General features: G+C 42.3%; 1 protein-coding gene across 2 annotated transcripts in view; it reads right to left on the bottom strand.

Moving 5' to 3' along the window:
• Nucleotides 1-21038: 21038 nt before the first annotated feature.
• The window catches only part of LOC115133246 (GRAM domain-containing protein 4-like), a 73530-nt gene continuing 70405 nt past the window's right edge, over nucleotides 21039-24163 (bottom strand). For both annotated transcript variants that reach the window (XM_029666285.2, XM_029666287.2), the window contains one exon: nucleotides 21039-24095. In XM_029666285.2, coding sequence (XP_029522145.1) covers nucleotides 23982-24095 — 114 coding nt within the window. In that variant the 3' untranslated portion in view covers nucleotides 21039-23981. The remainder of the gene's footprint in view (nucleotides 24096-24163) is intronic.

Below are 24163 nucleotides of genomic sequence, written 5' to 3'. Positions count from 1 at the left end.
TTTGAGTAGAGCATATATTTCCATATATTTTCGCTAGCATCATGTGTGACATACCTACCTAGTCCTATGTATGTTAGAATTTACAAAGATTATACAGTTACATTTTTTTTCTAAAAATATAGTTTTTTTAATCAATTACTATATTTTAGTTGAACCATTTGTTGTAATATTTGTTCTGTCTTTTCTGGTGGATTAAACTGACATTGCAACCGCCTTTCTACGGCTTGCTTTAAAAAAAGCAATATTTTTAAGAATATTTCATTTTCAAATAACCAAAAGTGAGAGGTTGTAATCTTAATAAAGGAAAAAAGGCCATTCTTGAACATGGGGTGAGTCATTCTTAATAATCTGCTAGAGAACCAGTTTGGATTTAAGTATAACTTGTGTATGACTGAAGCCTTTAGTGAGAGGTCTAATGCTTTAATATTTCATCATTTCTACCCTCTGAATTCATATTCATTATACAAATAGGCACATTTAATTTTGTCTGGCTTGCCATTCCAAATAAAATTTAATATTTTCTGCTCATATAAAAAAAAACAAGTCGAAAGGTATAGGCAAGATGATGAGCAAACAGGTAAACTGGGATTTGACTAAAGAGTTAATCAGGGTGATTTTTTTCCACAAATAGACAGGTATTATCCTTTTCATAGTAGCAAAATTGTATCTATTTTTGCTAACTTTCTATTCAAATGTATTGTAGTGAGAGCATTTCTTTTTTTGGGGGGATATGAATACATAGTATGTTCACTTCAGGCTATGTTATTGGTAAACTACACGGTAATGTAAAAGCTGTATTTTTTAGTGATCCAATACGTAATATAGTACAATTATCATGATTTGGTTGTAATCCAGAGAGGTTAGGAAGTATCTAGATCCTCTATGAGGTTGTGGAGGGATCCAAATTGTGGATTTAAAAGAAAACCTCAGAATCCTCAGAGTACAATGACACCTTTGTTTTTAAACCCCAAATTTCTAGGCCCTTGATATTATTGTTGATTTAGATAGATATGCTGATAGTGGACAACCTTGTTTTACATCTCTTGACAGTTTAATACTTTTGATAAGTAGCCATTATTTCATATTTTACACCTAGGGTTAATATACATAACTTTAAACCATTGTATAAGAGATTCTCCAAAATTTAAATATTCCCGGCATTTATCTATAAACTCCGTACTTTATTCAAGACCTTTTCAAAGTCAGCTAAGAATTCCAGGCCTGGCTTCTCAGATTTTTCATAGTGTTCTATTGTTTCCAATACTTGTCTTATCTCCAATGTATCATCCATGTAAAAACAAACCTGTCTGATTAGGATGAATAACATCCAACAATATCTTTTTAATTCTGTGCGCTATGCATTTTGCTAGAATTTTTGCGTCACATCACTGAACTGTAAGGGGCCTACCATTTTTTTAATGGACTGGATCTTTATATTTACCACTTTGGTCCGAATTATGAAATTCTTGTTGCGTATCTGATATTTTTATAGGAGTGGTTAAAACATGCTAATAACAGTCCTCTGAGTACATCAAAAAAGTTTTGGTATACCTCAACTGGTATGCCATCCAGCCCTGGAGTTTACCTGGACTTAAAGGCTTTAATTGCAGCAAGAAATTCCTCCTCTGTAAATGGCCTTCACATGAGTCTTTCTGTTCAGCTGTTGGCACCCTATTCCCTATGTAGCTTTGGTCAAAAGTAGTGCACTATACAAGGAATAGGGTCCCACATATACCTTCACCCTCCACTATCACAGCCAGAAGGCCACCAGATGTCTTCTTTCAAATCAAATCAAACTACCTATGTGGTCTGTGTGTCACTAAAGTACTGGGGCAGCCCGGAGCGAAAATAAATATGGAATGGCATATCTGGGAGCTGGGTAGGTCTGAGTGACCTCTGTCTGTCTGTCTCTGTGCGTGTGTGTGTGTGTGGGGGGGGGGGGGGGGGGGGACACTGTAGTCAGCCAACAGTTTATTAAGTCCCCCAACACACCTAAAATTGAGTGGTACAATGCAGTGAGATGCAACTGCCATTATAATCTTATTTTTTATTCAATTCCATTTATTGACCTACGATTAGACAATACAACAGCAGCAGTGTTGTACCTGCATACATGATTATATGTACTGTTATTATTACTGCTATTATCCTCATTGCATTCTACTGTATTTATGCTGTGCCACTATACTGCTTTGGCAATATCCACAAATTGCATTTCATGCCAATAAAGCAATCTGAATTTGAATTTGAGAGAGATAGATAGAGAGAGATGGAGATGGGGAGCGGGAGACGGAAAGAGGGTTTAATAGGTAAAACCACAGGAGGTTGGAGCACAATGTAGGACACATACGGAGTCAGCTAATAACCCGTGACCACAGCGTAATTATAAACAATTTTGCAATAATGAATTGCTTTCGTAGCGGTGTTATGACCGCGGCACGCTAAGCTGCTCTTAGCTGCCTGCGGCGAAGATAACGAACAACGACGGAGAGCAAGCGAGAGCCTTGGTGTTGAGCTTGACTATTTTACAAAGGAAATCCAAAAGAGAAAGTCACTGTGATTCACTGTACACAAAATCATTACAGTCTTAGCCCTAAATCCTGTCTCATTTGGGGGCTCTGGGTGTAACAAACAATATCTAGTGTAAAGAAGAAATGGTGGATGGCTGGTGGTGGGTGGTGGAGAGGGAGGCCTACTGAGTGTGTCCCAGTCGAAGTGCCTGAATCTGGGCTTAGAGCAGAGCGGTGGCAGCCTCTCCCTGGCTCTGGTGGAATGAGATCTGACTGGGGCTGGATGGTTATTAATGTGCCGCTGAGTTTGGGGGTGCGGGGCGCATGCACGTGTGCGTTTTAGGCTAGCAAGAGAAGATAAATCCAGAGGCAGACTGCGGGAGACAATCTGATTACAGTTCCCCTCAAGCTTTTCATCTTCATACTGCTCAGAGCTCACCATGGCAACCGGGAGAAAGACCCAACTGCCACCAACAGTTAGTCAGCCACCCTATAGCCGCATGTCCTTGCAGGATCCAAAGGAGGGTGACAACACAACCACACAACCTACAGTACACCTAGCATCTAACTAGCTTCTGTCTTTTGCTCATCCTTTTCAGAATTTGGCCAAATATTTGTCTCTTCTCATACCATTGTGTGGTGATTACAGGGGACAGAGGGGAGTATTACAACCAAAGACATAGACATAAAAAGGACCATCCTGACAATCCTGGACTATGGCGATATACAGTACCAGTCAAAAGTTTGGACACACCTACTCATTCAATGGTTTTTCATTATTTTTTAAAACTATTTTCTACATTGTAGAATAATAGTGAAGACATCAAAACTATGAAAAACACATGTGGAATCATGTAGTATTTTGATTTGTTTATAATTTTTTGGACTACTACATGATTCCATATGTGTTATTTAATAGTTTCGATGTCTTCACTATTACTCTACAATGTAGAAATGAGTAGAAATAAAGAAAAACCCTTGAATGAGTAGCTGTGTCCAGACTTTTGACTGGTCCTGTAGTTTACAGGCTTGCCCCGTAAACCTCCCTCAATAAACTCGATGTAATTTATCACACAGCTATCCTCCTTGTTACCAGTGCCTCCTGCAACATTCATCACTGGGACCTTTACACCCTGGTCAAACTGGCCCTTGTTACATACACAACGTCAGACCCACTGGTACCAATTTACTTACAAGTCCCTCATAAGCAAGTCTCCCCTCTACCGCAGCTCACTCTTCATCTCCACTACCAATAGCAACCTGCGCTCTGGTAAATGTGTCACACTGGTCATTCCCAAAGCCTGCACTTCCTTTGGTCATCATTTCCACCACCAACGACTGGAACGCGCTGCAAAAGACCCTCAAACTTTACACATTCCTCCCACTAGACTCCTTCAATAACATTAACTGAGCTGCTATCTGATCAATGTATCTGCTGATCATTAAGTCTGCTGTGTTGCCTTGGACTTTTCTGCTCTAACCAACCCACTGTGAATATTTCTTATTGTTGTGTATTTGATAAATGTGTACCTTTCCTCTGTATATTGTGTTTATTTTTAGTGGTATCGTGTGTTGTCCTGTTCACTGTTGCAATGTTATTTAAATGAGTATTGGTTCTCAATGGACGTATCTGGGTAAATAAAGGTGAAATAAAACAAATAAATAAACATAGCAAGGTCGAGCCAAGTCTAGACACCAACCATACTCCATTCCTTACTCGTGAGAAAAGTTGGCTGGGGTTCAGGGATTTAGTTGTGTGTGAGAGTTATCAAATCAAATTTTATTTGTCACATGCTCCGAATAAAACAGGTGAAATGCTTACTTACAAGCCCTTAACCAACAATGCAGTTTTAATAAAAATACGTGTTAAGTAAAAAATAAGAAATAAAAGTAACAAATAATTACAGAGCAGCAGTAAAATAACAATAGCGAGGCTATATACAGGGGGTACCGGTACAGAGTCAATGTGCCGGAGCACCGATTATTCGAGGTAATTGAGGTAATATGTACATGTAGGTAAAGTTAAAGTGACTATGTATAGATAATAAATAGAGAATAGCAGCAGCATAAAAGCGGGGGGGGGGGGGGGGGCAATGCAAATAGTCTAGGAGGTAGCCATTTGATTAGCTGTTCAGGAGTGTTATGGCTTGCGGGTAGAAGCTGTTGAGAAGCCTTTTGGATCTATACTTGGCGCTCCGGTACTGCTTGCCATACAGTAGCAGAGAGACCAGTCTATGACAAGGGTGGCTGGAGTCTTTGGCAATTTTTAGGGCCTTCCTCTGACACCGCCTGGTATAGAAGTCCTGGATGGCAGGAAGCTTGGCCCCAGTGATATACTGGGCCATACGCATTACCCTCTGTAGTGCCTTTTGGTTGGAGGCCGAGCAGTTGCCATACCAGGCAGTGATGGTGCAGCTGTATAACTTTTTGAGGATCTGAGGACCAATGCCAAATCTTTTTCAGTCTCCTGAGGGGGAATAGGTTTTGTCGTGCCCTCTTCACGACTGTCTTGGTGTGCTTGGACCATGATAGTTTGTTTGTGATGTGGACACCAAGGAATTTAAAGCTCTCATCATTGTCGGTGATCAGGCCTACCACTGTTGTGTCATCAGCAAACTTAATGATTGTGTTGGAGTTGAGTCTGGCTATGCAGTCATGCGTGAACAGGGAGTACAGGAGGGGACTGAGCACTCACCCCTGAGGGGCCCCTGTGTTGAGGATCATCGTGCGGATGTGTAGTTACCTACCCTTACCACCTGGGGGGCGGCCCATCAGGAAGTCCAGGATCCAGTTGCAGAGGGACGTGTTTAGTCCCAGGGTCCTTAGCTGAGTGATAAGCTTTGAGGGCACTATGGTGTTGAACTCTGAGCTGTAGTCAATGAACAGCATTCTCACATAGGTGTTCCTTTTGTCCAGTTGGGAAAGGGCAGTGTGGAGTGCAATAGAGATGGCATCATCTGTGGATCTGTTGGACCGGTATGCAAATTGGAGTGGGTCTAGGTTTTCTGGAATAATGGTGTTGATGTTGGCCATGGCCAGCCTTTCAAAGCACTTCATGGCTACAGGTGTAAGTGCTATGTGTTGGTAGTCATTTAGGCAGTTTAACGTAGTGTTCTTGGGCACAGGGACTATGGTGGTCTGCTTGAAACATGTTGGTATTACAGACTCAGACAGGGAGAGGTTGAAAATGTCAGTGAAGACACTTGTCGGTTGGTCAGCGCATGCTCAGAGTACACATCCTGGTAATCCGTCTGGCCCTGCGGTCTTGTGAATGTTGACCTGTTTAAAGGTCTTACCCACATCGGCTACGGAGAGCGTGATCACATAGTCGTCCGGAACAGCAGATGCTCTCATGCATGTTTCAGTGTTACGAAGCAAGCATAGAAGTAATTTAGCTTGTCTGGTAGGCTCGTGTCACTGGGCAGCTCACGGCTGTGCTGCCATTTGTAGTCTGTAATAGTTTGCAAGCCCTGCCACATCCGACAAGCATCGGAGCCGGTGTAGTACGATTCGATATTAGTCCTGTATCGACGCTTTGCCTGTTTGATGGTTCATAAGAGGGCATAGCGAGATTTCTTTTTTTCTTTTTTTAACCTTTATTTAACTAGACAAGTCAGTTAAGATCAAATTCTTATTTTCAATGACAGCCTAGGAACAGTGGGTTAACTGCCTGTTCAGGGGCAGAACGACAGATTTTGTACCTTGTCAGCTCGGGATTTGAACTTGCAACCTTTCGGTTACTAGTCCAATGCTCTAACCACTAGGCTAAGCTTCCGGGTTAGAGTCCTGCTCCTTGAAAGCGGCAACTCTACCCTTTAGCTCTGTGCGGATGTTGCCTGTAACCTATGGCTTCTGGTTGGGGTATGTACGTACAGTCCCCTATGGGGACGATGTCATCGATGCACTTATTGATAAATCCAGTGACTGATGTGGTGTTCTCAATGCCATCGGAAGAATCCCGGAACATATTCCAGTCTGTGCTAGCAAAACTGTCCTGTAGCTTAGCATCTGCTTCATGTGACTACTTTTTTATTGACCAAGTCACAGCTGCTTCCTGCTTTAATTGTTGCTTGTAAGAAGGAATCAGGAGGATAGAATTATGGTCAGATTTTCCAAATGGAGGGCAAGGGAGAGCTTTGTATGCGTCTCTGTGTGTGGAGTAAAGGTGGTCTAGAGTTTTTTTCCCTCTGGTTGCACATTTAACATGCTGGTAGAAATGAGGTAAAATGGATTTAAGTTCCCCTGCTTTAAAGTCCCCGGCCACTAGGAGTGTCGCGTCTGGATGAGCGTTTTCCAGTTTGCTTATGGCCGTACACATCTCATTGAGTGCGGTCTTAGTGCCAGCATTGGTTTGTGGTGGTAAATAGACAGCTACGACGAATATAGATGAAAAGTCTCTTGGTAAATAGTGTGGACTACAGCTTATCATGAGATACTCTACCACAGGCGAACAAAACCTTGAGACTTCCTTAGATATCGTGCACCAGCTGTTGTTTACAAATATACATAGACCGCCACCCCTTGTCTTAACAGAGTCTACTGTTCTATCCTGCCGATACAGTGTGTAACCCGCCAGCTGTATGTTATTCATGTCGTCGTTCAGTCACGAAACATAAGATATTACAGTTTTTAATGTCCCGTTGTAGGATATACATGCTTGGAGTTATTTTACAACAGTTTTATTATCCAATTATTGTAGCTTGGCTAATAGGACCGATGGTAATGGCAAATGACCCACTCGCCTCAGGATCCTCACAAGGTACCCCGACCTTCGTCCTCGATATCTCTGTCTCTTTCTCCTGCGAATGATGGGGATGAGGGCCTTGTCGGGTGTCTGGAGTAAATCCCTCTCGTCCGACACGTTAAAAAGTAATTGCTGTCCTGATTTCTAGAAGCTCTTTTCGGTCATAAGAGACCGTGGCAGAAACATTATGTACAAAATAAGTTACAAATAACACAAAAAACACCCACAATAGCCCTATTGGTTAGGAGACTGTATAAGGGCAGCCATTCTCTCCAGTGCCATTCACTGTAGTTAGTGAACAGACCAGAGAGAAGATGGTAGGAGGTAGGTAGGAGAGTGGGATGAGAAGAATATCCCGTCTTTTTTAGTGAACAATTATAGATGACAGGACTGAAATGTTGGTCTTTTTGTTCTGCCTTTTAATAGCTTAGTCCAACAAAGGGACCAGTTCTTAATTGAAGATAATTCCTTATGCTTCTTTGATACGTTAAACCACTTTGTAAGTGTTTGAAAGCTCTGACTGTAGACCTCCAAAGCTGATTTGCCTTTATAACATACTGTCAGGTTGTTAATAGCTTCTAAAATGAGAACATTAAGTATTTTGTGAACTTGTCTTGAGGAGAGAGGAGAGATTTGGTAGAATTAACACACTTCCCACCACACATAATTAATCACTGTGTTTTGATTGGTCTATTTTCAAACCATTTAAAGAACCATGCCTAGAGAACATAGCAGAACCAAACCTTTCAGACCTAGAAACCACCACTGGTGAGGGAACCTGTGAGTAGCAGGTACACACTTAGGTACATAATCACACACACAGGTACACACAGCAGGTAGACATTCACTTATGGACCAGCCAAAGCACTGAACAGAGCGGGGTGTCGACCACAGTAAACTAAATCACCAGTGTTGTTTGCTTCTCTCACTTGTTGAAGAAGAAAGCTTTTGCTTGACAGAGCAATAAAGAGAGAAAGAGAGAGAGAGGTACACTCATGTAGTCACTCAGCAGTTTATTAAGTCTGGTACAGCGCAGTGAGATACAACTGCCATTAGACGGAAAGCGTTTTAGAAGGGTAACCTTGGTAACTGCAACTGCTCTCAGGATAACAAGAACCGTTATAGTGTTACAGCTCCCATGAGCCTCAGTATGGGTGTGTGACCAGACAAACAGGCATCCATTAACAGTCCTTACACACATGCACACACGCTCATAAGAGCACACACACACACGCTTTCTCTCTCGCACACACACTCTTGTAGTGCAACATGAGAGCGCTGCACTAACACAGGATGCTTTTCGTCCTCTGTTACTATGTGGACAGCAGTCAAGGATCAGGGACCTCCCTGTTTTTACTGGCCTCAGTACAGTACTCACTACCATGTTCATAGACTGCCACACAGTGGTCACCTGGGGTATTACAGATAGTACAGCACCCACGGAGTTTGAGCTAAACAGCATGCACTTACAAACTTATTAACATACAGATAGAACACCATATCTATTACATAGGTAAATTTTGTGAAATCACACCGCAAAGCATAATTGTGAGCACAAAGAGTTGTTGTTATTATTATCATCATCATCATCACAAATAATTATACTTTCTCACCTAAATCAGGTCTCAGCGGGCACACACTGGTTGAACCCAATGTTGTTTCCATGTTATTTCAACTAAATTACGTGGAATAGATGTTGAATTGATGTTTGTGCCCAGTAGGGTGCGATAGAGTAAGACTCTTCAACACCAGTGTGATTTATACATTTAATTACTTGTGAATCAAGTATATAGAAAAATATGGTAAAATATGATTTAGTCTTATATTCAAGTAAACTCATACACAGTTCACCATTTTCAATAGTTTCTTCTAAATCAAAAGGAGATGATGGTAATTGCACAGGACGTCAGACTTATTGTCGTTATTATCACACATCAAATGTCTAGACTTTGTTGTTTCCACCATCTTAGCTTCACAGCAAGCACCAGTCTGTCCAACTAAACAGACCACTTAAAGTGCTGTTAGAGGCTTCAAAATACCTCATAACCACTTTCTCCTTTCCATCCTAGTGTTCCCTCTGCTCCCTGCAGGATGTACAGTATCCTACATCCGAAATTACACCCGATTCCTTTCAAGTGTGCTACTTTTGACCAGGGCCCATAGCGTAGTGCACTTTGTAGCCAGGGAATAGGGTGCTATTTGGGCCGTTACTTTAGCCTCAGCCCCCTTCGGCTCTCTACAGCTCCAGTCAGCAGCTTAAGTAAAGTAAAGGGCCTGATCTTCCATCACCTGCAGTTCAGAACATCTCCTTCTCTCCTCCTCCAGCACAGTGTCTGCCTATCTGCTACAACCCTCTGAATGGGGTTAAAAAAATAATCCTTTTAAAGCCAGTAAACAAAGTGAACACAACTCTTTTTGAAATGGCCATAACCAGTGGTTTAAAGTACTTAAGTAAAATACTACTGTACTTTACTATTTCTATATTTTTTAAAACTTTTACTTCACTACATTCCTAAAGAAAATTATGTACTTTTTGCTCCATACATTTTCCCTGACACCCAAAAGTACTCGTTACATTTTGAATGCTTAACAGGACAGAAAATGGTCCAATCCGCACACTTATCAAGACAACTGGTCATTCCTACTGCCTCTGATCTGGCGGACTCACTAAAAACAAATGCTTTGATTTTAAATTATGTCTGAGTGTTGGAGTGTGACCCTGGCTATCCGTAAATAAAAAAGGAAAAAAGGAAATTGTGTCGTCTGGTTTATTTAACATAAGGAATTTTAAATTATTCATATTTTTACTTTTACTTTTGATACTTAAGTATATTTTAGCAACTAAATTTACTTTGATACTTAAGTATATTTAAAAACAAATACTTTTAGACTTTTACTCAAGTAGTTTTTAATGTGTGACTTTCACTTTTACTTGAGTCATTTTTATTAAGGTATCTTTACTTTTACTCAAGTATGAGAATTGAGTACTTTTTCCTACCACTGGCCATAACTAAACGCAGTGGTCCACAAATGGTGTGTCGAGAATCAACATGTGTTGGTGAAAATGGAAAGGTCTTGGTGGGCCACTGCACAAAAAGGTTTGGTAACCATTGGAGGATAAGGAGAGAATATTTGACATGGGGAAGGGGAGAGTGGAGAGAGTAGAGAAGTGAAGAGAGGCTTGAGGTTTTAGAGAGAACAGCAGCTCAGTGTCACACCCTGATCTGTTTCACCTGTCTTGTGATTGTATCCATCCCCCACCAGGTGTCTCCCATTAGCTTTTGTATTTATACCTGCGTTTTCTGTTTGTCTGTTGCCAGTTCGTCTTGTCTCATCAAGTCCTACCAGCATGTTCCTGTGCTCTAGTTTTTGCTTTTCCTCGTCTTCCCAGTTCTGACCTTTCTGCCTGTCCTGATCCTGCTTGCCGTCCTGTACCTGCCTGACTCCGATTTGGATTACGACTCTTTGCCTGCCTTGACCTACTGATTGCCTGCCCCTTGTACAGTAATAAACTCATGTCTCTCCAGACTTGGAAGTGCCTTGGCTACAGCTCTCTACCACCTCCATACAGCATTAAAATATCCCTAATTAGCATAACCTAACTGGGGAGCATGTCCACATTTACAGCAAATACATTCCTTTAGTTTCTTAGCTACCGCTACCGTCCGAATCACCACGGTATGATTAGCCAGCACTGTCTGCATCACATGGAGGCTTATGCCACAAAGGTAATTTAATCTGCTAGTGTAGTGTGGACAGTGGTTACATCCCAAATGGCACCCTAGTCACTACAAAGTAGTGTACTATGTAGGGGATCCGGCGCCATTTGGGACTCGATCGGGATATCGACAGAAAGAGACCTGGATGAGAAGGAAATTAAAGAGTGATTGTAGGAAAGCAACGTCATCAGGCTTTATTATGATAAGAGAGGGGTATTAAAGGAGAGTTCGATTGGATTTACCGCTCACAGTTTGGTGAACCACGCTACCACGATAAGGAACCTTGCCTGAGACCTGACGTCTTGTGTTAGGCCTATATAAATCACTAGGCTCTATGGTAAAATCTACATCTGCTACTGCACGGTCTGCATGTTTGCAGGCCATTGAGCAGCAGACCCGTGGTGCGGGAATGCACTGAAGTGCTTAATACCAAACTATCGGTCCATTATTAGTCAGTGTTATGCAGGGAGAGGATGGGTGGGAAGCTGGGAATCTCACATCGTTTAGTTCATGTTGGTAGGCTAAGGCCTACATTCAATCAGATCAAGCAATAACAGGTGAAAGCCGATACCTGCATAGCTCATGTTTTGGTGGTGTGGGAGGAGTAAGTGCATTGGAGCTGTCAAATCGGTGAGCAGCTGCTCTTGTGATCATTGTCAAGCCGCACCTGTCCCGACAAGTTAGAAGTTCAGAACGGGAAAGTGTAGGCTATATCGAAATAATCACACTCAAATTGAAAATCATTGAACTAAATAATGAGGATTTCTATCAGCCTAATCGAGGTGTTGATAACATCTCACATGTCAGTGTTCCAAATTGTAAAATCATATCAAATTGTATTTGTCACATGCCTCATCAAAAACAGGTGTAGACTAACAGTGAATTGTTTACTTACAGGCCCTTCCCTACAATGCAGAGGGAAAGAAAATAGAGAAATAATAGAAAAGGAATAACAAAAGGAATAATAAATACACAATGAGTAACTAACTTAGTTGTATACACGGGGTACAAGTATCGAGTCGATGTGCAGGGGTACAAGGTCATTGAGGCAGATATGTATTGTACATATAATATAACTACAGTGACTAGGAAACAGGATAGATAATTAACAGTAGCAGCAGCATATGTTATGTATCAGAAAAGTTAGATATCAAAGTGTCACCAACAAAAAGTTAACCAATAGGCCTAAAGCAAATGCAGTATATGGCATTCATTTTTCACACGAAAATAGCACTTTTCGGTAGTGCTCAAAGCATGCCATTCCATGAGTGCAGCATTTATTTTTCAACTCGAATCAATGAGCCCAATCAGTCCTCCATGACAACAAAATTATAAACAACAGAGTAGGGCTGGCTAATAAGTCCTTAGTTTTTGGGGTCATGCTCAGGTAAAACAATTTGTCTAATCTATACTTCCATATTTCCAAGTCCTATTCTTGAATATCAAGGGGTATAACGTTCATTGGAAAGACTAGAATTCTGATAGACTTTGGTTTTTAATGTAAAGACATAATTTAACCGTATTATTATATGTATTAGAAATCAATGGGTTTGAAGAAGCCTACTTAACCAACCCATGAAGTTAAATGTAACATCCATCTGGCCAGCTATTTAAACGTTAACATGGATTTTTCCTGCAATTGACATCATTTAATTGGTAACATACATTTTTGTCTTCTTCTAATGGCTCTTAAGAGGAAAGTAATCTCAAAGTAACAGAATGTAATCAGATTACATTACTAAATTTGGGTAATCCAAAAGTTACATTACTGATAACCATTTTGGACAGGTAACTAGTAACTGTAACGGATTACATTTAGAAAGTAACATACCCAACCCTAGTCATCAGTGATCAGGCCTACCACCATCGTGTCGTCAGCAAACTTAATGATGGTGTTAGAGTCATGCGCGGCCACGCGGTCGTGGGTGAACAGGGAGTACAGTAAGGGACTGAGCATGCACCCCTGAGGGCCCCCCATGTTGAGTGTTATCGTGGTAGATGTGTCGGTGCCTACCCTCACCACCTGGGAAAGGTGCGTCAGGAAGTCCAGAATCCAGTTGCAGAGGGAGGTGTTCAGTCCCAGGGTCCTTAGTTAGTGATGAATTTGGTGGGCACTATGGTGTTGAACACTGAGATGTAGTCAATTAACAGCATTCTCACATAGGTGTTCCTCTTGTCCAAGTTGGAGAGGGCAGCGTGGAGTGCAATAGAGATTGTGTCATCTGTGGATCTGTAGGGGTGGTATGCAAATTTGAGTGGGTCCTGTGTGTCTGGGATGAGGGTGTTGATGTGATCCATGACCAGCCTTTAAAGAATTTAATGGCTAATTAGGAAGATTGTTATGGGGCGATAGTCATTTAGACAGGTCACCTTGGCGTTCTTGGGCACAGGGACTATGGTGGTCCACTTGAAACATGAAGTTATTACAGACTGGGTCAGGGAAAGGTTGAAAATGTCAGTGAAAACTCTTGCCAGCTGGTCACCGCATGCTCTGAGTACACATCCTGGTAATCCGTCTGGCCCTGTGGCCTTTTGAATGTTAACCTGTTTAAAAGGTCTTACTCACACAGTCATCCGGAACAGCTAGTGCTATAATGCATGGTTCAGTGTTGCTTGCCTCAAAATGAGCATAGAAGGAATTTAGCTTGTCTGGTAGGCTCACGTCACTGGGCATTTAGCGGCTGGGTTTCCCTTTGTAATCGCTTCTAATATGCAAGCCCTGCCACATCCGTTGAACGTCAGAGCCGACGTAGTAGGATTTGATCTTAGTCCTGTATTGAAGTTGCCTGTTTGATGGCTCGTCAGAGGTCGTAGTGGGATTTCTTATAAGCTACCGGATTAGTCTCCCACTCCTTGAAAGCGGCAGCTCTAGCTTTGTCGCAGTGCGGATGTTGCCTGTAATCAATGGCTTCTGGTTGGGATATGTACCGTATGTACAGTGGGGATGACTGTGGGGATGACATTATCGATGCACTTATTAATGAAGCCGGTGACTGATGTGGTAAACTCCTCAATGCCATCGGATGGGTCCCATAACATATTCCAGTCTTTGTTAGCGAAACAGTCCTGTGATTTAGCATCCGCTACATCGGACCACTTCCATATTAAACGCGTCACTGGTACTTCCTGTTTGAGGTTTTACTTGTAAGCAATAATCAGGAGGATAGAGTTATGGTCAGATTTGCAAAAAGGAGAGTGAGGGAGAGCTTTGTATGTGTTTCTGTGTGTGGAGTAAAGGTGATCTAGAGTCGTCTCCACTAGCTGCACAGGTGAGATGTTTGCGTATGGCACTACATAGCTATGTGAGTGCATCCTTAGTGCCAGCATCTGTTTCTGGGGGTAAATAGACAACTACAAAAAATATAGATGAAAATTCTCTTGGTAAATAGTATGGTCTACAGCTTATCATTAAGTATTTTAACTCAGGCGAGCAGAACCTCGAGCCTTCTTTAATATTAGAGATAGCACTGCAGCTGTTGATAACAAAGAGACACACACCTCTCCCGTCAGCTTACCAAATGCTGCCGTTCAATCCTGCCGATGCATAGAAAAACCAGCTAGATGTACACTAAGTAGACCAAACATTAGGAACACCTTCCGGGAAACTGTTGAGCGTGAAAAACCCAGCAGCGTTGTAGTTCTTGACACAAACCGGTGCACCTGGCACCTCTACTACCATACCCCGCTCAAAGTCACTTCAATCTTTTGTCTTGCCCATTCACCCTCTGCATGGCACACATACACAAGTCTTAAAAATAATTATTTAACCTGTCTTCCTCCCCTTACTCTACATTGATTGAAGTGGATTTAACAAGTGACATCAATAAGGGATCATAGGTTTCACCTGGATTGACCTGGTCAGCCTATGTCATGGAAAGAGCAGGTGTTATTAATGTTCTGTATAATCAGTGTAGATTGTCCATGTCCTTGTTCATCCACAACTCAGAGAAACATAGGGTATTACAGTTCTTCAGGTCCCTTAGGTAGGATAGTCTCGAACGGAGCCTGTCCAATTTGTTTCCCACTGATTGTATGTTCGCCAATAGAACGGAGGGTTGAGGTGGATTATACATTCACCAATTTAGTTTCATTAGGGTGCCCGCGCTGCTGACTCTATGAAGTATAAATCTTCCTCCAAATTGAGGTTTTTGATCGCTGTTCTGATGTTTGGAAGCGCTTTTCGGTCATAGGAAAGGATGGCGGAAACATTATGTACAAAAAAAGTTATGACCAGAGCAAAAAAACACAAAATAGCATAATTGGTCATGAGCCCGTAAAATGGCACAAAGCAACCAACAAGGCTGCATGGGACTTATTTTAATGCAACTCCGGGCAGCCAATGGCAATGTCCTCTTTAGGTATAATTGCCGGGAGCCGCTTGTAGATCTGACAGCTCTAATGCCTCATTCACATTACATATGAGCAGTCCGTTGCATTGCATTGCGGCAGATGTCATTCATTTCAGTGAAGACCGTTCGCAACGAACTGGTATCGCAGCACCCCCTTACCTGTTGAAAGCGCCATTGCGAAATGGATGCCGCATACTTAAACTATTTTCAAACGTTGCAATGTCTATACGGACTGAGGTTACTCCATGCCGCGCCCACTACACGTCACTACAATCAGTGCCCACTGCCATTGATGTTGCTAGTGCTGTCTCTGGCCCACACTCCAGCACAGTAGGTGGCGGTAATGCACCAATAACATTGACAATTGCCAAAATCCCCCACTGTTTTTTGAATGATAGGACAGTGAAACTAAAAAAGATTGGTAGCTAGCTGGAGTAGGTTATTTATTTATTTCCAAATTAATTTGGTGATCAAGCTAAAGCTGGTAGTTTAGTCGGTGCTCTGCTTATTCAGGCGGTACGAGCTAGCTAAACAGAAGGCTTTGAAGAGCATCTGTGTGACGTCGCACACCCAAGACGGGTCAACCAATCACCCGACGGGACTCGGGAATATTTATGACGCTGTCCACAGTCATCCTTTGCCAGGAAATTTTGCGTCCAGTTGCGGAACGAGATTCTGTGAAGGTGACGTAGGTCGTAATAAATATGTCACGATGTGTATGGGCATAACAGGGTTCCACTTCTGACACCGCCAAAACAAACACAATGCGGATGTCAGCAAGCAGAGAACTGATAATGTAGCCGTAAACTCCCTAATACTTCATCACCAAAGCCTTCTCACCCAAATCTCCGTTGTCAAAGTTATCTGACTTCCTATGAATATTTAATATTTGAATATGAAGTTTCCTATCAGAGGATTTAGTGGTTCTCCCTGCATGAAAACCCTTCATTAATTAAGGGGATAATCTCCTGTTGTTTCTCTTTCTCTCACTCTCTCTCATCCTTAATGTTGGCGTAGAGCCCAAACTGTTAGATTATTGTGGATGGTAATGAGCTGGTGCAGTGTTTACCCGAGACGCATGGTCTGCGACACGCTGGAGAGGTGGGAAGAATTGTTTTAATGATGTTGATTTGCCTTATATTTGAGGAGAGGGAGCGTTTTGACTGATCAACAGATGCTAAAGTTTAAGGGGGGGCACACCACAGATGTTTGCTCAACGTTGCACAGAGAAACACCGCTAATTCCCCCACACATATTTGAAAGGGTCTTGGCCTCTCAGATGAATTCAACAAGTGTACCGGAGAGATAACAGTTCTTGGGTTTGTTTTTGTTGTCTCTTCATCAGTACATTTTTCCCTCCTGAACAACAGTAAACAAAAATGTGCTCACTGGTTGCCAGAGGCAAAGTCCATAGACTATCCATTACGTTACTGCAGACCTTGGGCTCTATTCAATCTGTACCATGGAAGTTCAGCATTACAGCATGATTGTTTAAATTTCAATGTTCCCGAGTCAGTGGAGACCGCATACACGTTGGTTCAGTCAAAAAATATCCTTGAAATTTCAATTGTGCAATCTGGAACACTTCGTCTACACAGATCGAATAGAGCCCCTTGTCTCAAATCACTCTAATGACAGGGGATCAATAGCCCTGCCTTTCATAACAGTAAACAACAGTAACGGTAATTGCTTTCTCTGAGGCTCTGAGCATATAATCTGAGTATTGTGGGCAAACACTAGCCATAATGGAAAACACCGCGAATGAGTCTTGACGGTGGCTTGACCCCAACTAGCCTCCTCTCATTCCGCAGAGTTTGGCAGCTTAGTACGAGCAAGGGGAGGATGGATAATAAAAAGTGACACTGTCACTTGCTGTCACCACATTGCCTTAAATTCTGCTTTTCACCAAGAGAGAGAGAACATTGTGTGTGTGTATGCTCCATGACAGTGGAGGGATGTGATTTGTCTAGAGCTCTTTAATACATATACCTTTTATATACAGTATATAATGTATATATATATATATCACACACGCACACACAGTTGAAGTCGGAAGTTTACATACACTTAGGTTGGAGTCATTAAAACTCGTTTTTCAACCACTCCACAAATTTCTTGTTCACAAACTATAGTTTTGGCAAGTCAGTTAGGACATCTACTTTGAGCATGACCAGTAATTTTCCCAACAATTGTTTACAGACAGATTATTTCACTTGTAATTCACTGTATCACAAATCCAGTGGGTCAGAAGTTGACATACACTAAGTTGACTGTGCCTTTAAACAGCTTGGGAAATGATGTCATTGCTTTAGAAGCTTCTGATTGGCTAATTGACATCATTTGGGTCAATTGGAGGTGTACCTGTAGATGTATTTCAAGGCCTACCTTCAAACTCAGTGCCACTTTGCTTGACATCATGGGAAAGTCTAAAGAAATCAGCCAAGACAAATTGTAGACCACAAGTTGGGAGCAATTTCCAAACGCCTGAAGGTACCACGTTCATCTGTACAAACAATAGTACGCCAGTATAAACACCATGGGACCACGCAGCCGTCATACCGCTCAGGAAGGAGACGTGTTCTGTCCCCTAGAGATGAACGTACTATGGTGCAAAAAGTGCAAATCAATCCCGGAACATCAGCAAAGGACCTTGTGAAGATTCTAGAGGAAACAGGTCCAAAAGTATCTACACTGCTCAAAAAATAAAGGGAACACTAAAATAACACATCCTAGACCTGAATGAATGAAATGTTCTTATTAAATACTTTTTTCTTTACATAGTTGAATGTGCTGACAACAATATCACACAAAAATTATCAATGGAAATCAAATTTATCAACCCATGGAGGTCTGGATTTGGAGTCCCACTCAAAATTAAAGTGGAAAACCACACTACAGGCTGATCCAACTTTGATGTAATGTCCTTAAAACAAGTCAAAATGAGGCTCAGTAGTGTGTGTGGCCTCCACGTGCCTGTATGACCTCCCTACAACGCCTGGGCATGCTCCTGATGAGGTGGCGGATGGTCTCCTGAGGGATCTCCTCCCAGACCTGGACTAAAGTATCCGCCAAGTCCTGGACAGTCTGAGGTGCAACGTGGCATTGGTGGATGGAGTGAGACATGATGTCCCAGATGTGCTCAATTGGATTCAGGTCTGGGGCACGGGCGGGCCAGTCCATAGCATCAATGCCTTCCTCTTGCAGGAACTGCTGACACACTCCAGCCACATGAGGTCTAGCATTGTCTTGCATTCGGAGGAACCCAGGGCCAACCGCACCAGCATATGGTCTCACAAGGGGTCTGAGGATCTCACCTCGGTACCTAATGGCAGTCAGGCTACCTCTGGCAGGCACATGAAGGGTTGTGTGGCCCCCCAAAGAAATGCCACCCCACACCATGACTGACCCACCGCCAAACCGGTCATGCTGGAGGATGTTGCAGGCAGCAGAACGTTCTCCACAGTGTCTCCAGACTCTGTCACGTCTGTCACATGTGCTCAGTGTGAACCTGTTTTCATCTGTGAAGAGCACAGGGCGCCAGTGGCGAATTTGCCAATCTTGGTGTTCTCTGGCAAATGCCAAACGTCCTGCACGGTGTTGGGCTGTAAGCACAACCCCCACCTGTGGATGTCGGGCCCTCATACCACCCTCATGGAGTCTGTTTCTGACCGTTTGAGCAGACACATGCACATTTGTGGCCTGCTGGAGGTCATTTTGCAGGGCTCTGGCAGTGCTCCTCCTGCTCCTCCTTGAACAAAGGCAGAGGTAGCGGTCCTGCTGCTGGGTTGTTGCCCTCCTATGGCCTCCTCCACCTCTCCTGATGTACTGGCCTGTCTCCTGGTAGCGCCTCCATGCTCTGGACACTACGCTGACAGACACAGCAAACCTTCTTGCCACAGCTCGCATTGATGTGCCATCCTGGATGAGCTGCACTACCTGAGCCACTTGTGTGGGTTGTAGACTCCGTCTCATGCTACCACTAGAGTGAAAGCACCGCCAGCATTCAAAAGTGACCAAAACATCAGCCAGGAATCATAGGAACTGAGAAGTGGTCTGTGGTCACCACCTGCAGAACCACTCCTTTATTGAGGGTGTCTTGCTAATTGCCTATAATTTCCACCTGTTGTCTATTCCATTTGCACAACAGCATGTGACATTTATCAATCAGTGTTGCTTCCTAAGTGGACAGTTTGATTTCACAGAAGTGTGATTGATATTGTGTTGTTTAAGTGTTCCCTTTATTTTTTTGAGCAGTGTATATCCACAGTAAAATGATTCCTATATTGACATAACCTGAAAGGCCACTCAGTAAGGAAGAAGCCACTGCTCAAAAACCACCATAAAAAAGCCACACTACAGTTTGCAACTGCACATGGGTACAAAGATCAAACTTTTTGGAGAAATGTCCTCTGGTCTGATGAAACAAAAATACAACTGTTTGGCCATAATAACCATCGTTATGTTAGGAGGGAAAAGGGGGAGGCTTGCAAGCCGAAGAACACCATCCCAACCGTGAAGAACATGGATGGCAGCATCATGTTGTGGGGGTGCTTTGCTGCAGTTAGGGGCTGCTGCACTTCACAAAATAGACAGCATCATGAGGATGGAAAAGTATGTAGATATATTGAAGCAACATCAAGACATCAGTCAGGAAGTAAAGCTTGGTCACAAATGGGTCTTCCAAATGGACAATGGCCCCAAGCAGACTTCCAAAGTTGTGGCAAAATGGCTTAAGGACAACAAAGTCAAGGTATTGCAGTGGCCATCCCAAAGCCCTGACCTCAATCCTATAGAAAATTTGTGGGCAGAACTGAAAAAGCGTGTGCGAGCAAGGAGGCCGACAAACCTGACCCAGTAACTCCAGCTCTGTCAGGAGGAATGGGCCAAAATTCACCCAACTTATTGTGGGAAGTTGGTACCTTCAGGGGTTTTTGAAATTGCTCCCAAGGACGAACCTGACTTGTGGAGGTCTACAATTTTTTTCCTGATGTCTTGGCCTGATTTATTTTGATTTTCCCATGATGTCAAGCATAGAGGCACTAAGTTTGAAGGTAGGCCTTGAAATACATCCACAGGTACAACTCCAATTGACTCAAATTATGTCCATTAGCCTATCAGAAGCTTCTAAAGCCATGACATTTTCTGGAATGTTTCAAGCTGTTTAAAGTCAATTTAGTGTATGTAAACTTCTGACCCACTGGAATTGTGATAGTGAGTTATAAGTGAAATAAACAATTGCTGAACAAATTACTTGTGTCATGCACTAAGTAGATGTCCTAACCGACTTGCCAAAACTATAGTTTGTTATCAAGATATTTGTGGAGTGGTTGAAAAAAAAAAAATTTTTTTTTAAAATGACTCCAACCTAAAGTGTACGTAAACTTCCGACTTCAACGGTGTGTGTGTGTGTGTGTGTGTCTATAAATATATTTATATAAAACACACACACTGAATTGTGTATTCAATCAGGCTGGCTCTAAAAAGGTTTTGGGAGTTAATCACCTTATGCCACTGCCCTCTAGTGTCTAAAGGGTCATTATCAGCCTCCATCCATCTGTCCTGCAGTGACATCAAGTTGCCGAATGTGGGAATTGCAGTCAGCACTCGACCACACCATCTCCTACTACAGTACCTTCGTGTTAATTTGGAATGTCTAACATTATTCTTATAATTATCTATAGGTGTACTACAAAGGATAACAATACAGAGAAGGGCAAATACTTAATTCATTTTATTTAAATAAAAAAAATGGACACCACATATTTTACAATGGACATTGTTCTCTTTAAAAATCAATGGATTACCTTATTGTATATAAATTCCTCTTTTGTCATTTTAGTCCTCAGACCCACAGATGACAAATAATTACCCACAACTGACAGATGATTACAGTATATTGAACGTTGCAGTGATATACTGTATGGGAATATCATGAAAGTAATTGACTAATGTTTACATTTGCGTTACAACTAATACTTGGTTAACACAACGAGAGCCACAGAAGTGGAAACCAATAGAAACCAGTGGACAGAAGCTCTCGGAGTCGCCATGACGACCTCTGCTGTCTGTAAGGAAGGCCTGTGAGTGATCCAAAAATAGCTAAAAGATGATGATTTTAGCATGTACTGCAAGCCACTACCATAAGAACGATCACTGACAGTTGTTTTTGCAGCGTGATTGACGTACAATATAATCTGACTAGAATGTTCTCTGATGTCACCGTCGATCTACTGTTAGCCTAGTCCCAGATCTGTTACTATATGCTTGATCCAACTCCTCTGACTTTCATTACCACGCTATGCAGTACATGTATAGTATTTGCCATGACAACAAACTCAACAGAAGAGCTCAACTTTAGCTTTAGCTATTAAAGCATTATAAAACAGATCAGAGATCAGGCTTACGTTTGCTGTTGGGATGAAGGTGCGCAGCAGAGGTTGTCCTGAGACCAGTCTGAGCAGATTTAAAAGCTGACACAGTGATTCAAACGCAAAAGGAAGATGTCTGTCCAGTCTTCATGACTCCACCTATGGCTTGGAGCTCAAACCGACATTCCAAACAAAAGAAAAACAAATCAATTAAGGTTTTTAACCCAACCTTCAGTAAACATCAGTGTAGGCAGAGTATGGCGGGCAGTAAAAGAAAGAAAGAAAAATTACATTTTGGCAACAAAAAAAATGTAACTAAGCGTTTACAGCAGTAACACAATACATTCAGTGTGCTTCTTTTAGGACAGACCCTGATTGCAGATTTCAAAGTTAGTTGTTACTAATAGACTAAGAAAGGTTCCAGGTAAGCATTAAGACTACAGTAAGGTACAGTCAGACAATCGTTCAAATCAACACACCAACAGCATGAGTTCCTTAGACAATAGACCATCTCCAGAAATGAAATTTCATATCCAGTCGTAACACAACTGAAGATTGGGTTTTGTAAGACAATAACTGACTAAGTTTATATGGGCTTGTTAACAGTGTGGGAAGATGAATGCGTTTTAGGGGACTAGCTTGTTGTGCGGAGGCAAAAAAGGATCTGAGAGCATGGTATAACCTCCCCTCTCATTTGCAGTAAACGAGAAACGAGAAATATTTACCCACAATAACTCTTCTAGCCATCTTACAAAACACAGAAAGTGTGCACATCCACTTGGTTTGGCATTCGTTACAATTCTACATATCAAACCTATCTGAGAAATAAAAGACCCGCTTTTAATCTAGAACGGTGACAATAAAGTGACATTAAAATATTCCTTTCAAACTTCTACTTCCTCCTGCTGTCAATGAATACTACAGAACTAGGCCAGTTGACTGACTCGATTTTGCATTGAAATACTGAGATAAGTCATCCAGGAGTTAACTAGTTACTAGTCAAGTTAACCAAGTTAAGAAGTAATTTAACAGGACAGCACATTGTACACATCTGACCACCCCAGTGTTAATACTACAGGTTGGTATTACCGTAGGACTACTATAGTACTACTATACCATAACATGTCACTAAAGACTGAAGTAAAACATACTAAGGCCCAAAACCTGTGTTATGTGACCTACAGTATGCACCTTAAGAATGTGTTAGCCTACGAGGCTAAAGCCAAGGCATTAACTCATCTTTAGGTCTTAGGCCTCGGGGTTACTCAGCACACAAGTTTAGTTCACTGAACCAGCTATGTTACATTTAAACCATGTACCTTCAGTTTAGACACAGTATTCAGGGTTTAGGTCTGTTATGAGTCTCTCTAACAGCGAGTGTGCTTTAGTTTTATAACACAATCCACAGATCCAGGACATACTTTAACAAAGTCCAGATCCTCATCATTCCATTGGTTATTACAAAAATAAGCAGAATTCAAAAGAAAGGCATTTGAAAACATTTCACAATGAACATCATCGCCAAGGTCCCCACTACTGTACGTGACACAGTACAGTTCAGTAGTGAGTGTTGAAAGTATAACACATACCACACGTCATATGCAAAAAGACACCTGAAAGCAAACGGTTTGTTGCTGAAACGTGCGTGTCTCCACAGAAAATCCACAGCAACGATGTAAACTAATGGAAAAAGGCTTAGTGTCATGTTGAACGTTGTTCAGATGTTGGCTCGACTTTCTCACAGCTTTCTGTTTTCTACACAAACATCTAGCTACCGTACGGCATACTGTCTGTACGGTTCCGTGCATGACCAGCAGTAACAGTTACACGGACTCAGACTTTGCGAGAAAGACAGAAAGAAGACAGGTGAGTAGAGACGCACGCTGTCTGGGCAGGCACACACACACACACATCTGAAGCGAATTAAAGCTGTCAGTCAGGCAAGCAGGCAGGAGAGCCAGCTCCTTCTCCTATGATGAGATGTGTTAAAAATGTCCCCCCCATCCCCTCTTCTTCATCCCCCTCATCCTCGGTCCGACATAGAAAGAGTGCAGGAATGTGTGCACCATCCTTATTGGACTACAAGTCCCACCTCCAGACAGACGTGCGCACAGACACCTCTCAGTCATAAAAGAGAAGATTGTCCAGTCACTGTAAATAAGAGAGGGAGGAGAAGAGGTGTGTGTCCTGTCACTTTCCTCCAATTGTCTTTCCTCCAGCCAGGGAGGGTTCAGGGGAAGGTGGCCCAGCCCTGATCCCAGCCTAGCCCTCTGTCCATGGGGATGACAGGGCTACAGCTCAGGGCTGCCCGAGGGTGGCCTGGAGGTGGTAATGATCTTCATGTACTGGGTGAAGATCGCCTCGAAGGCCTCGTCTCGATGGATCATGGCACCAAACACCAGAGGCTGAGGAGGAGACACAGAAATCCACAAATTAATTGCATTTATTTGCAAATCTGTGAAGGATAATAAAT

The sequence above is a fragment of the Oncorhynchus nerka genome, linkage group LG8 (genome assembly GCF_034236695.1).
Source record: "Oncorhynchus nerka isolate Pitt River linkage group LG8, Oner_Uvic_2.0, whole genome shotgun sequence".
NCBI classification, from domain to species: domain Eukaryota; kingdom Metazoa; phylum Chordata; class Actinopteri; order Salmoniformes; family Salmonidae; genus Oncorhynchus; species Oncorhynchus nerka.
The sequence above is the reverse complement of the archived record's forward strand: the minus strand, read 5'-3'. Positions and strand labels throughout refer to the sequence as shown.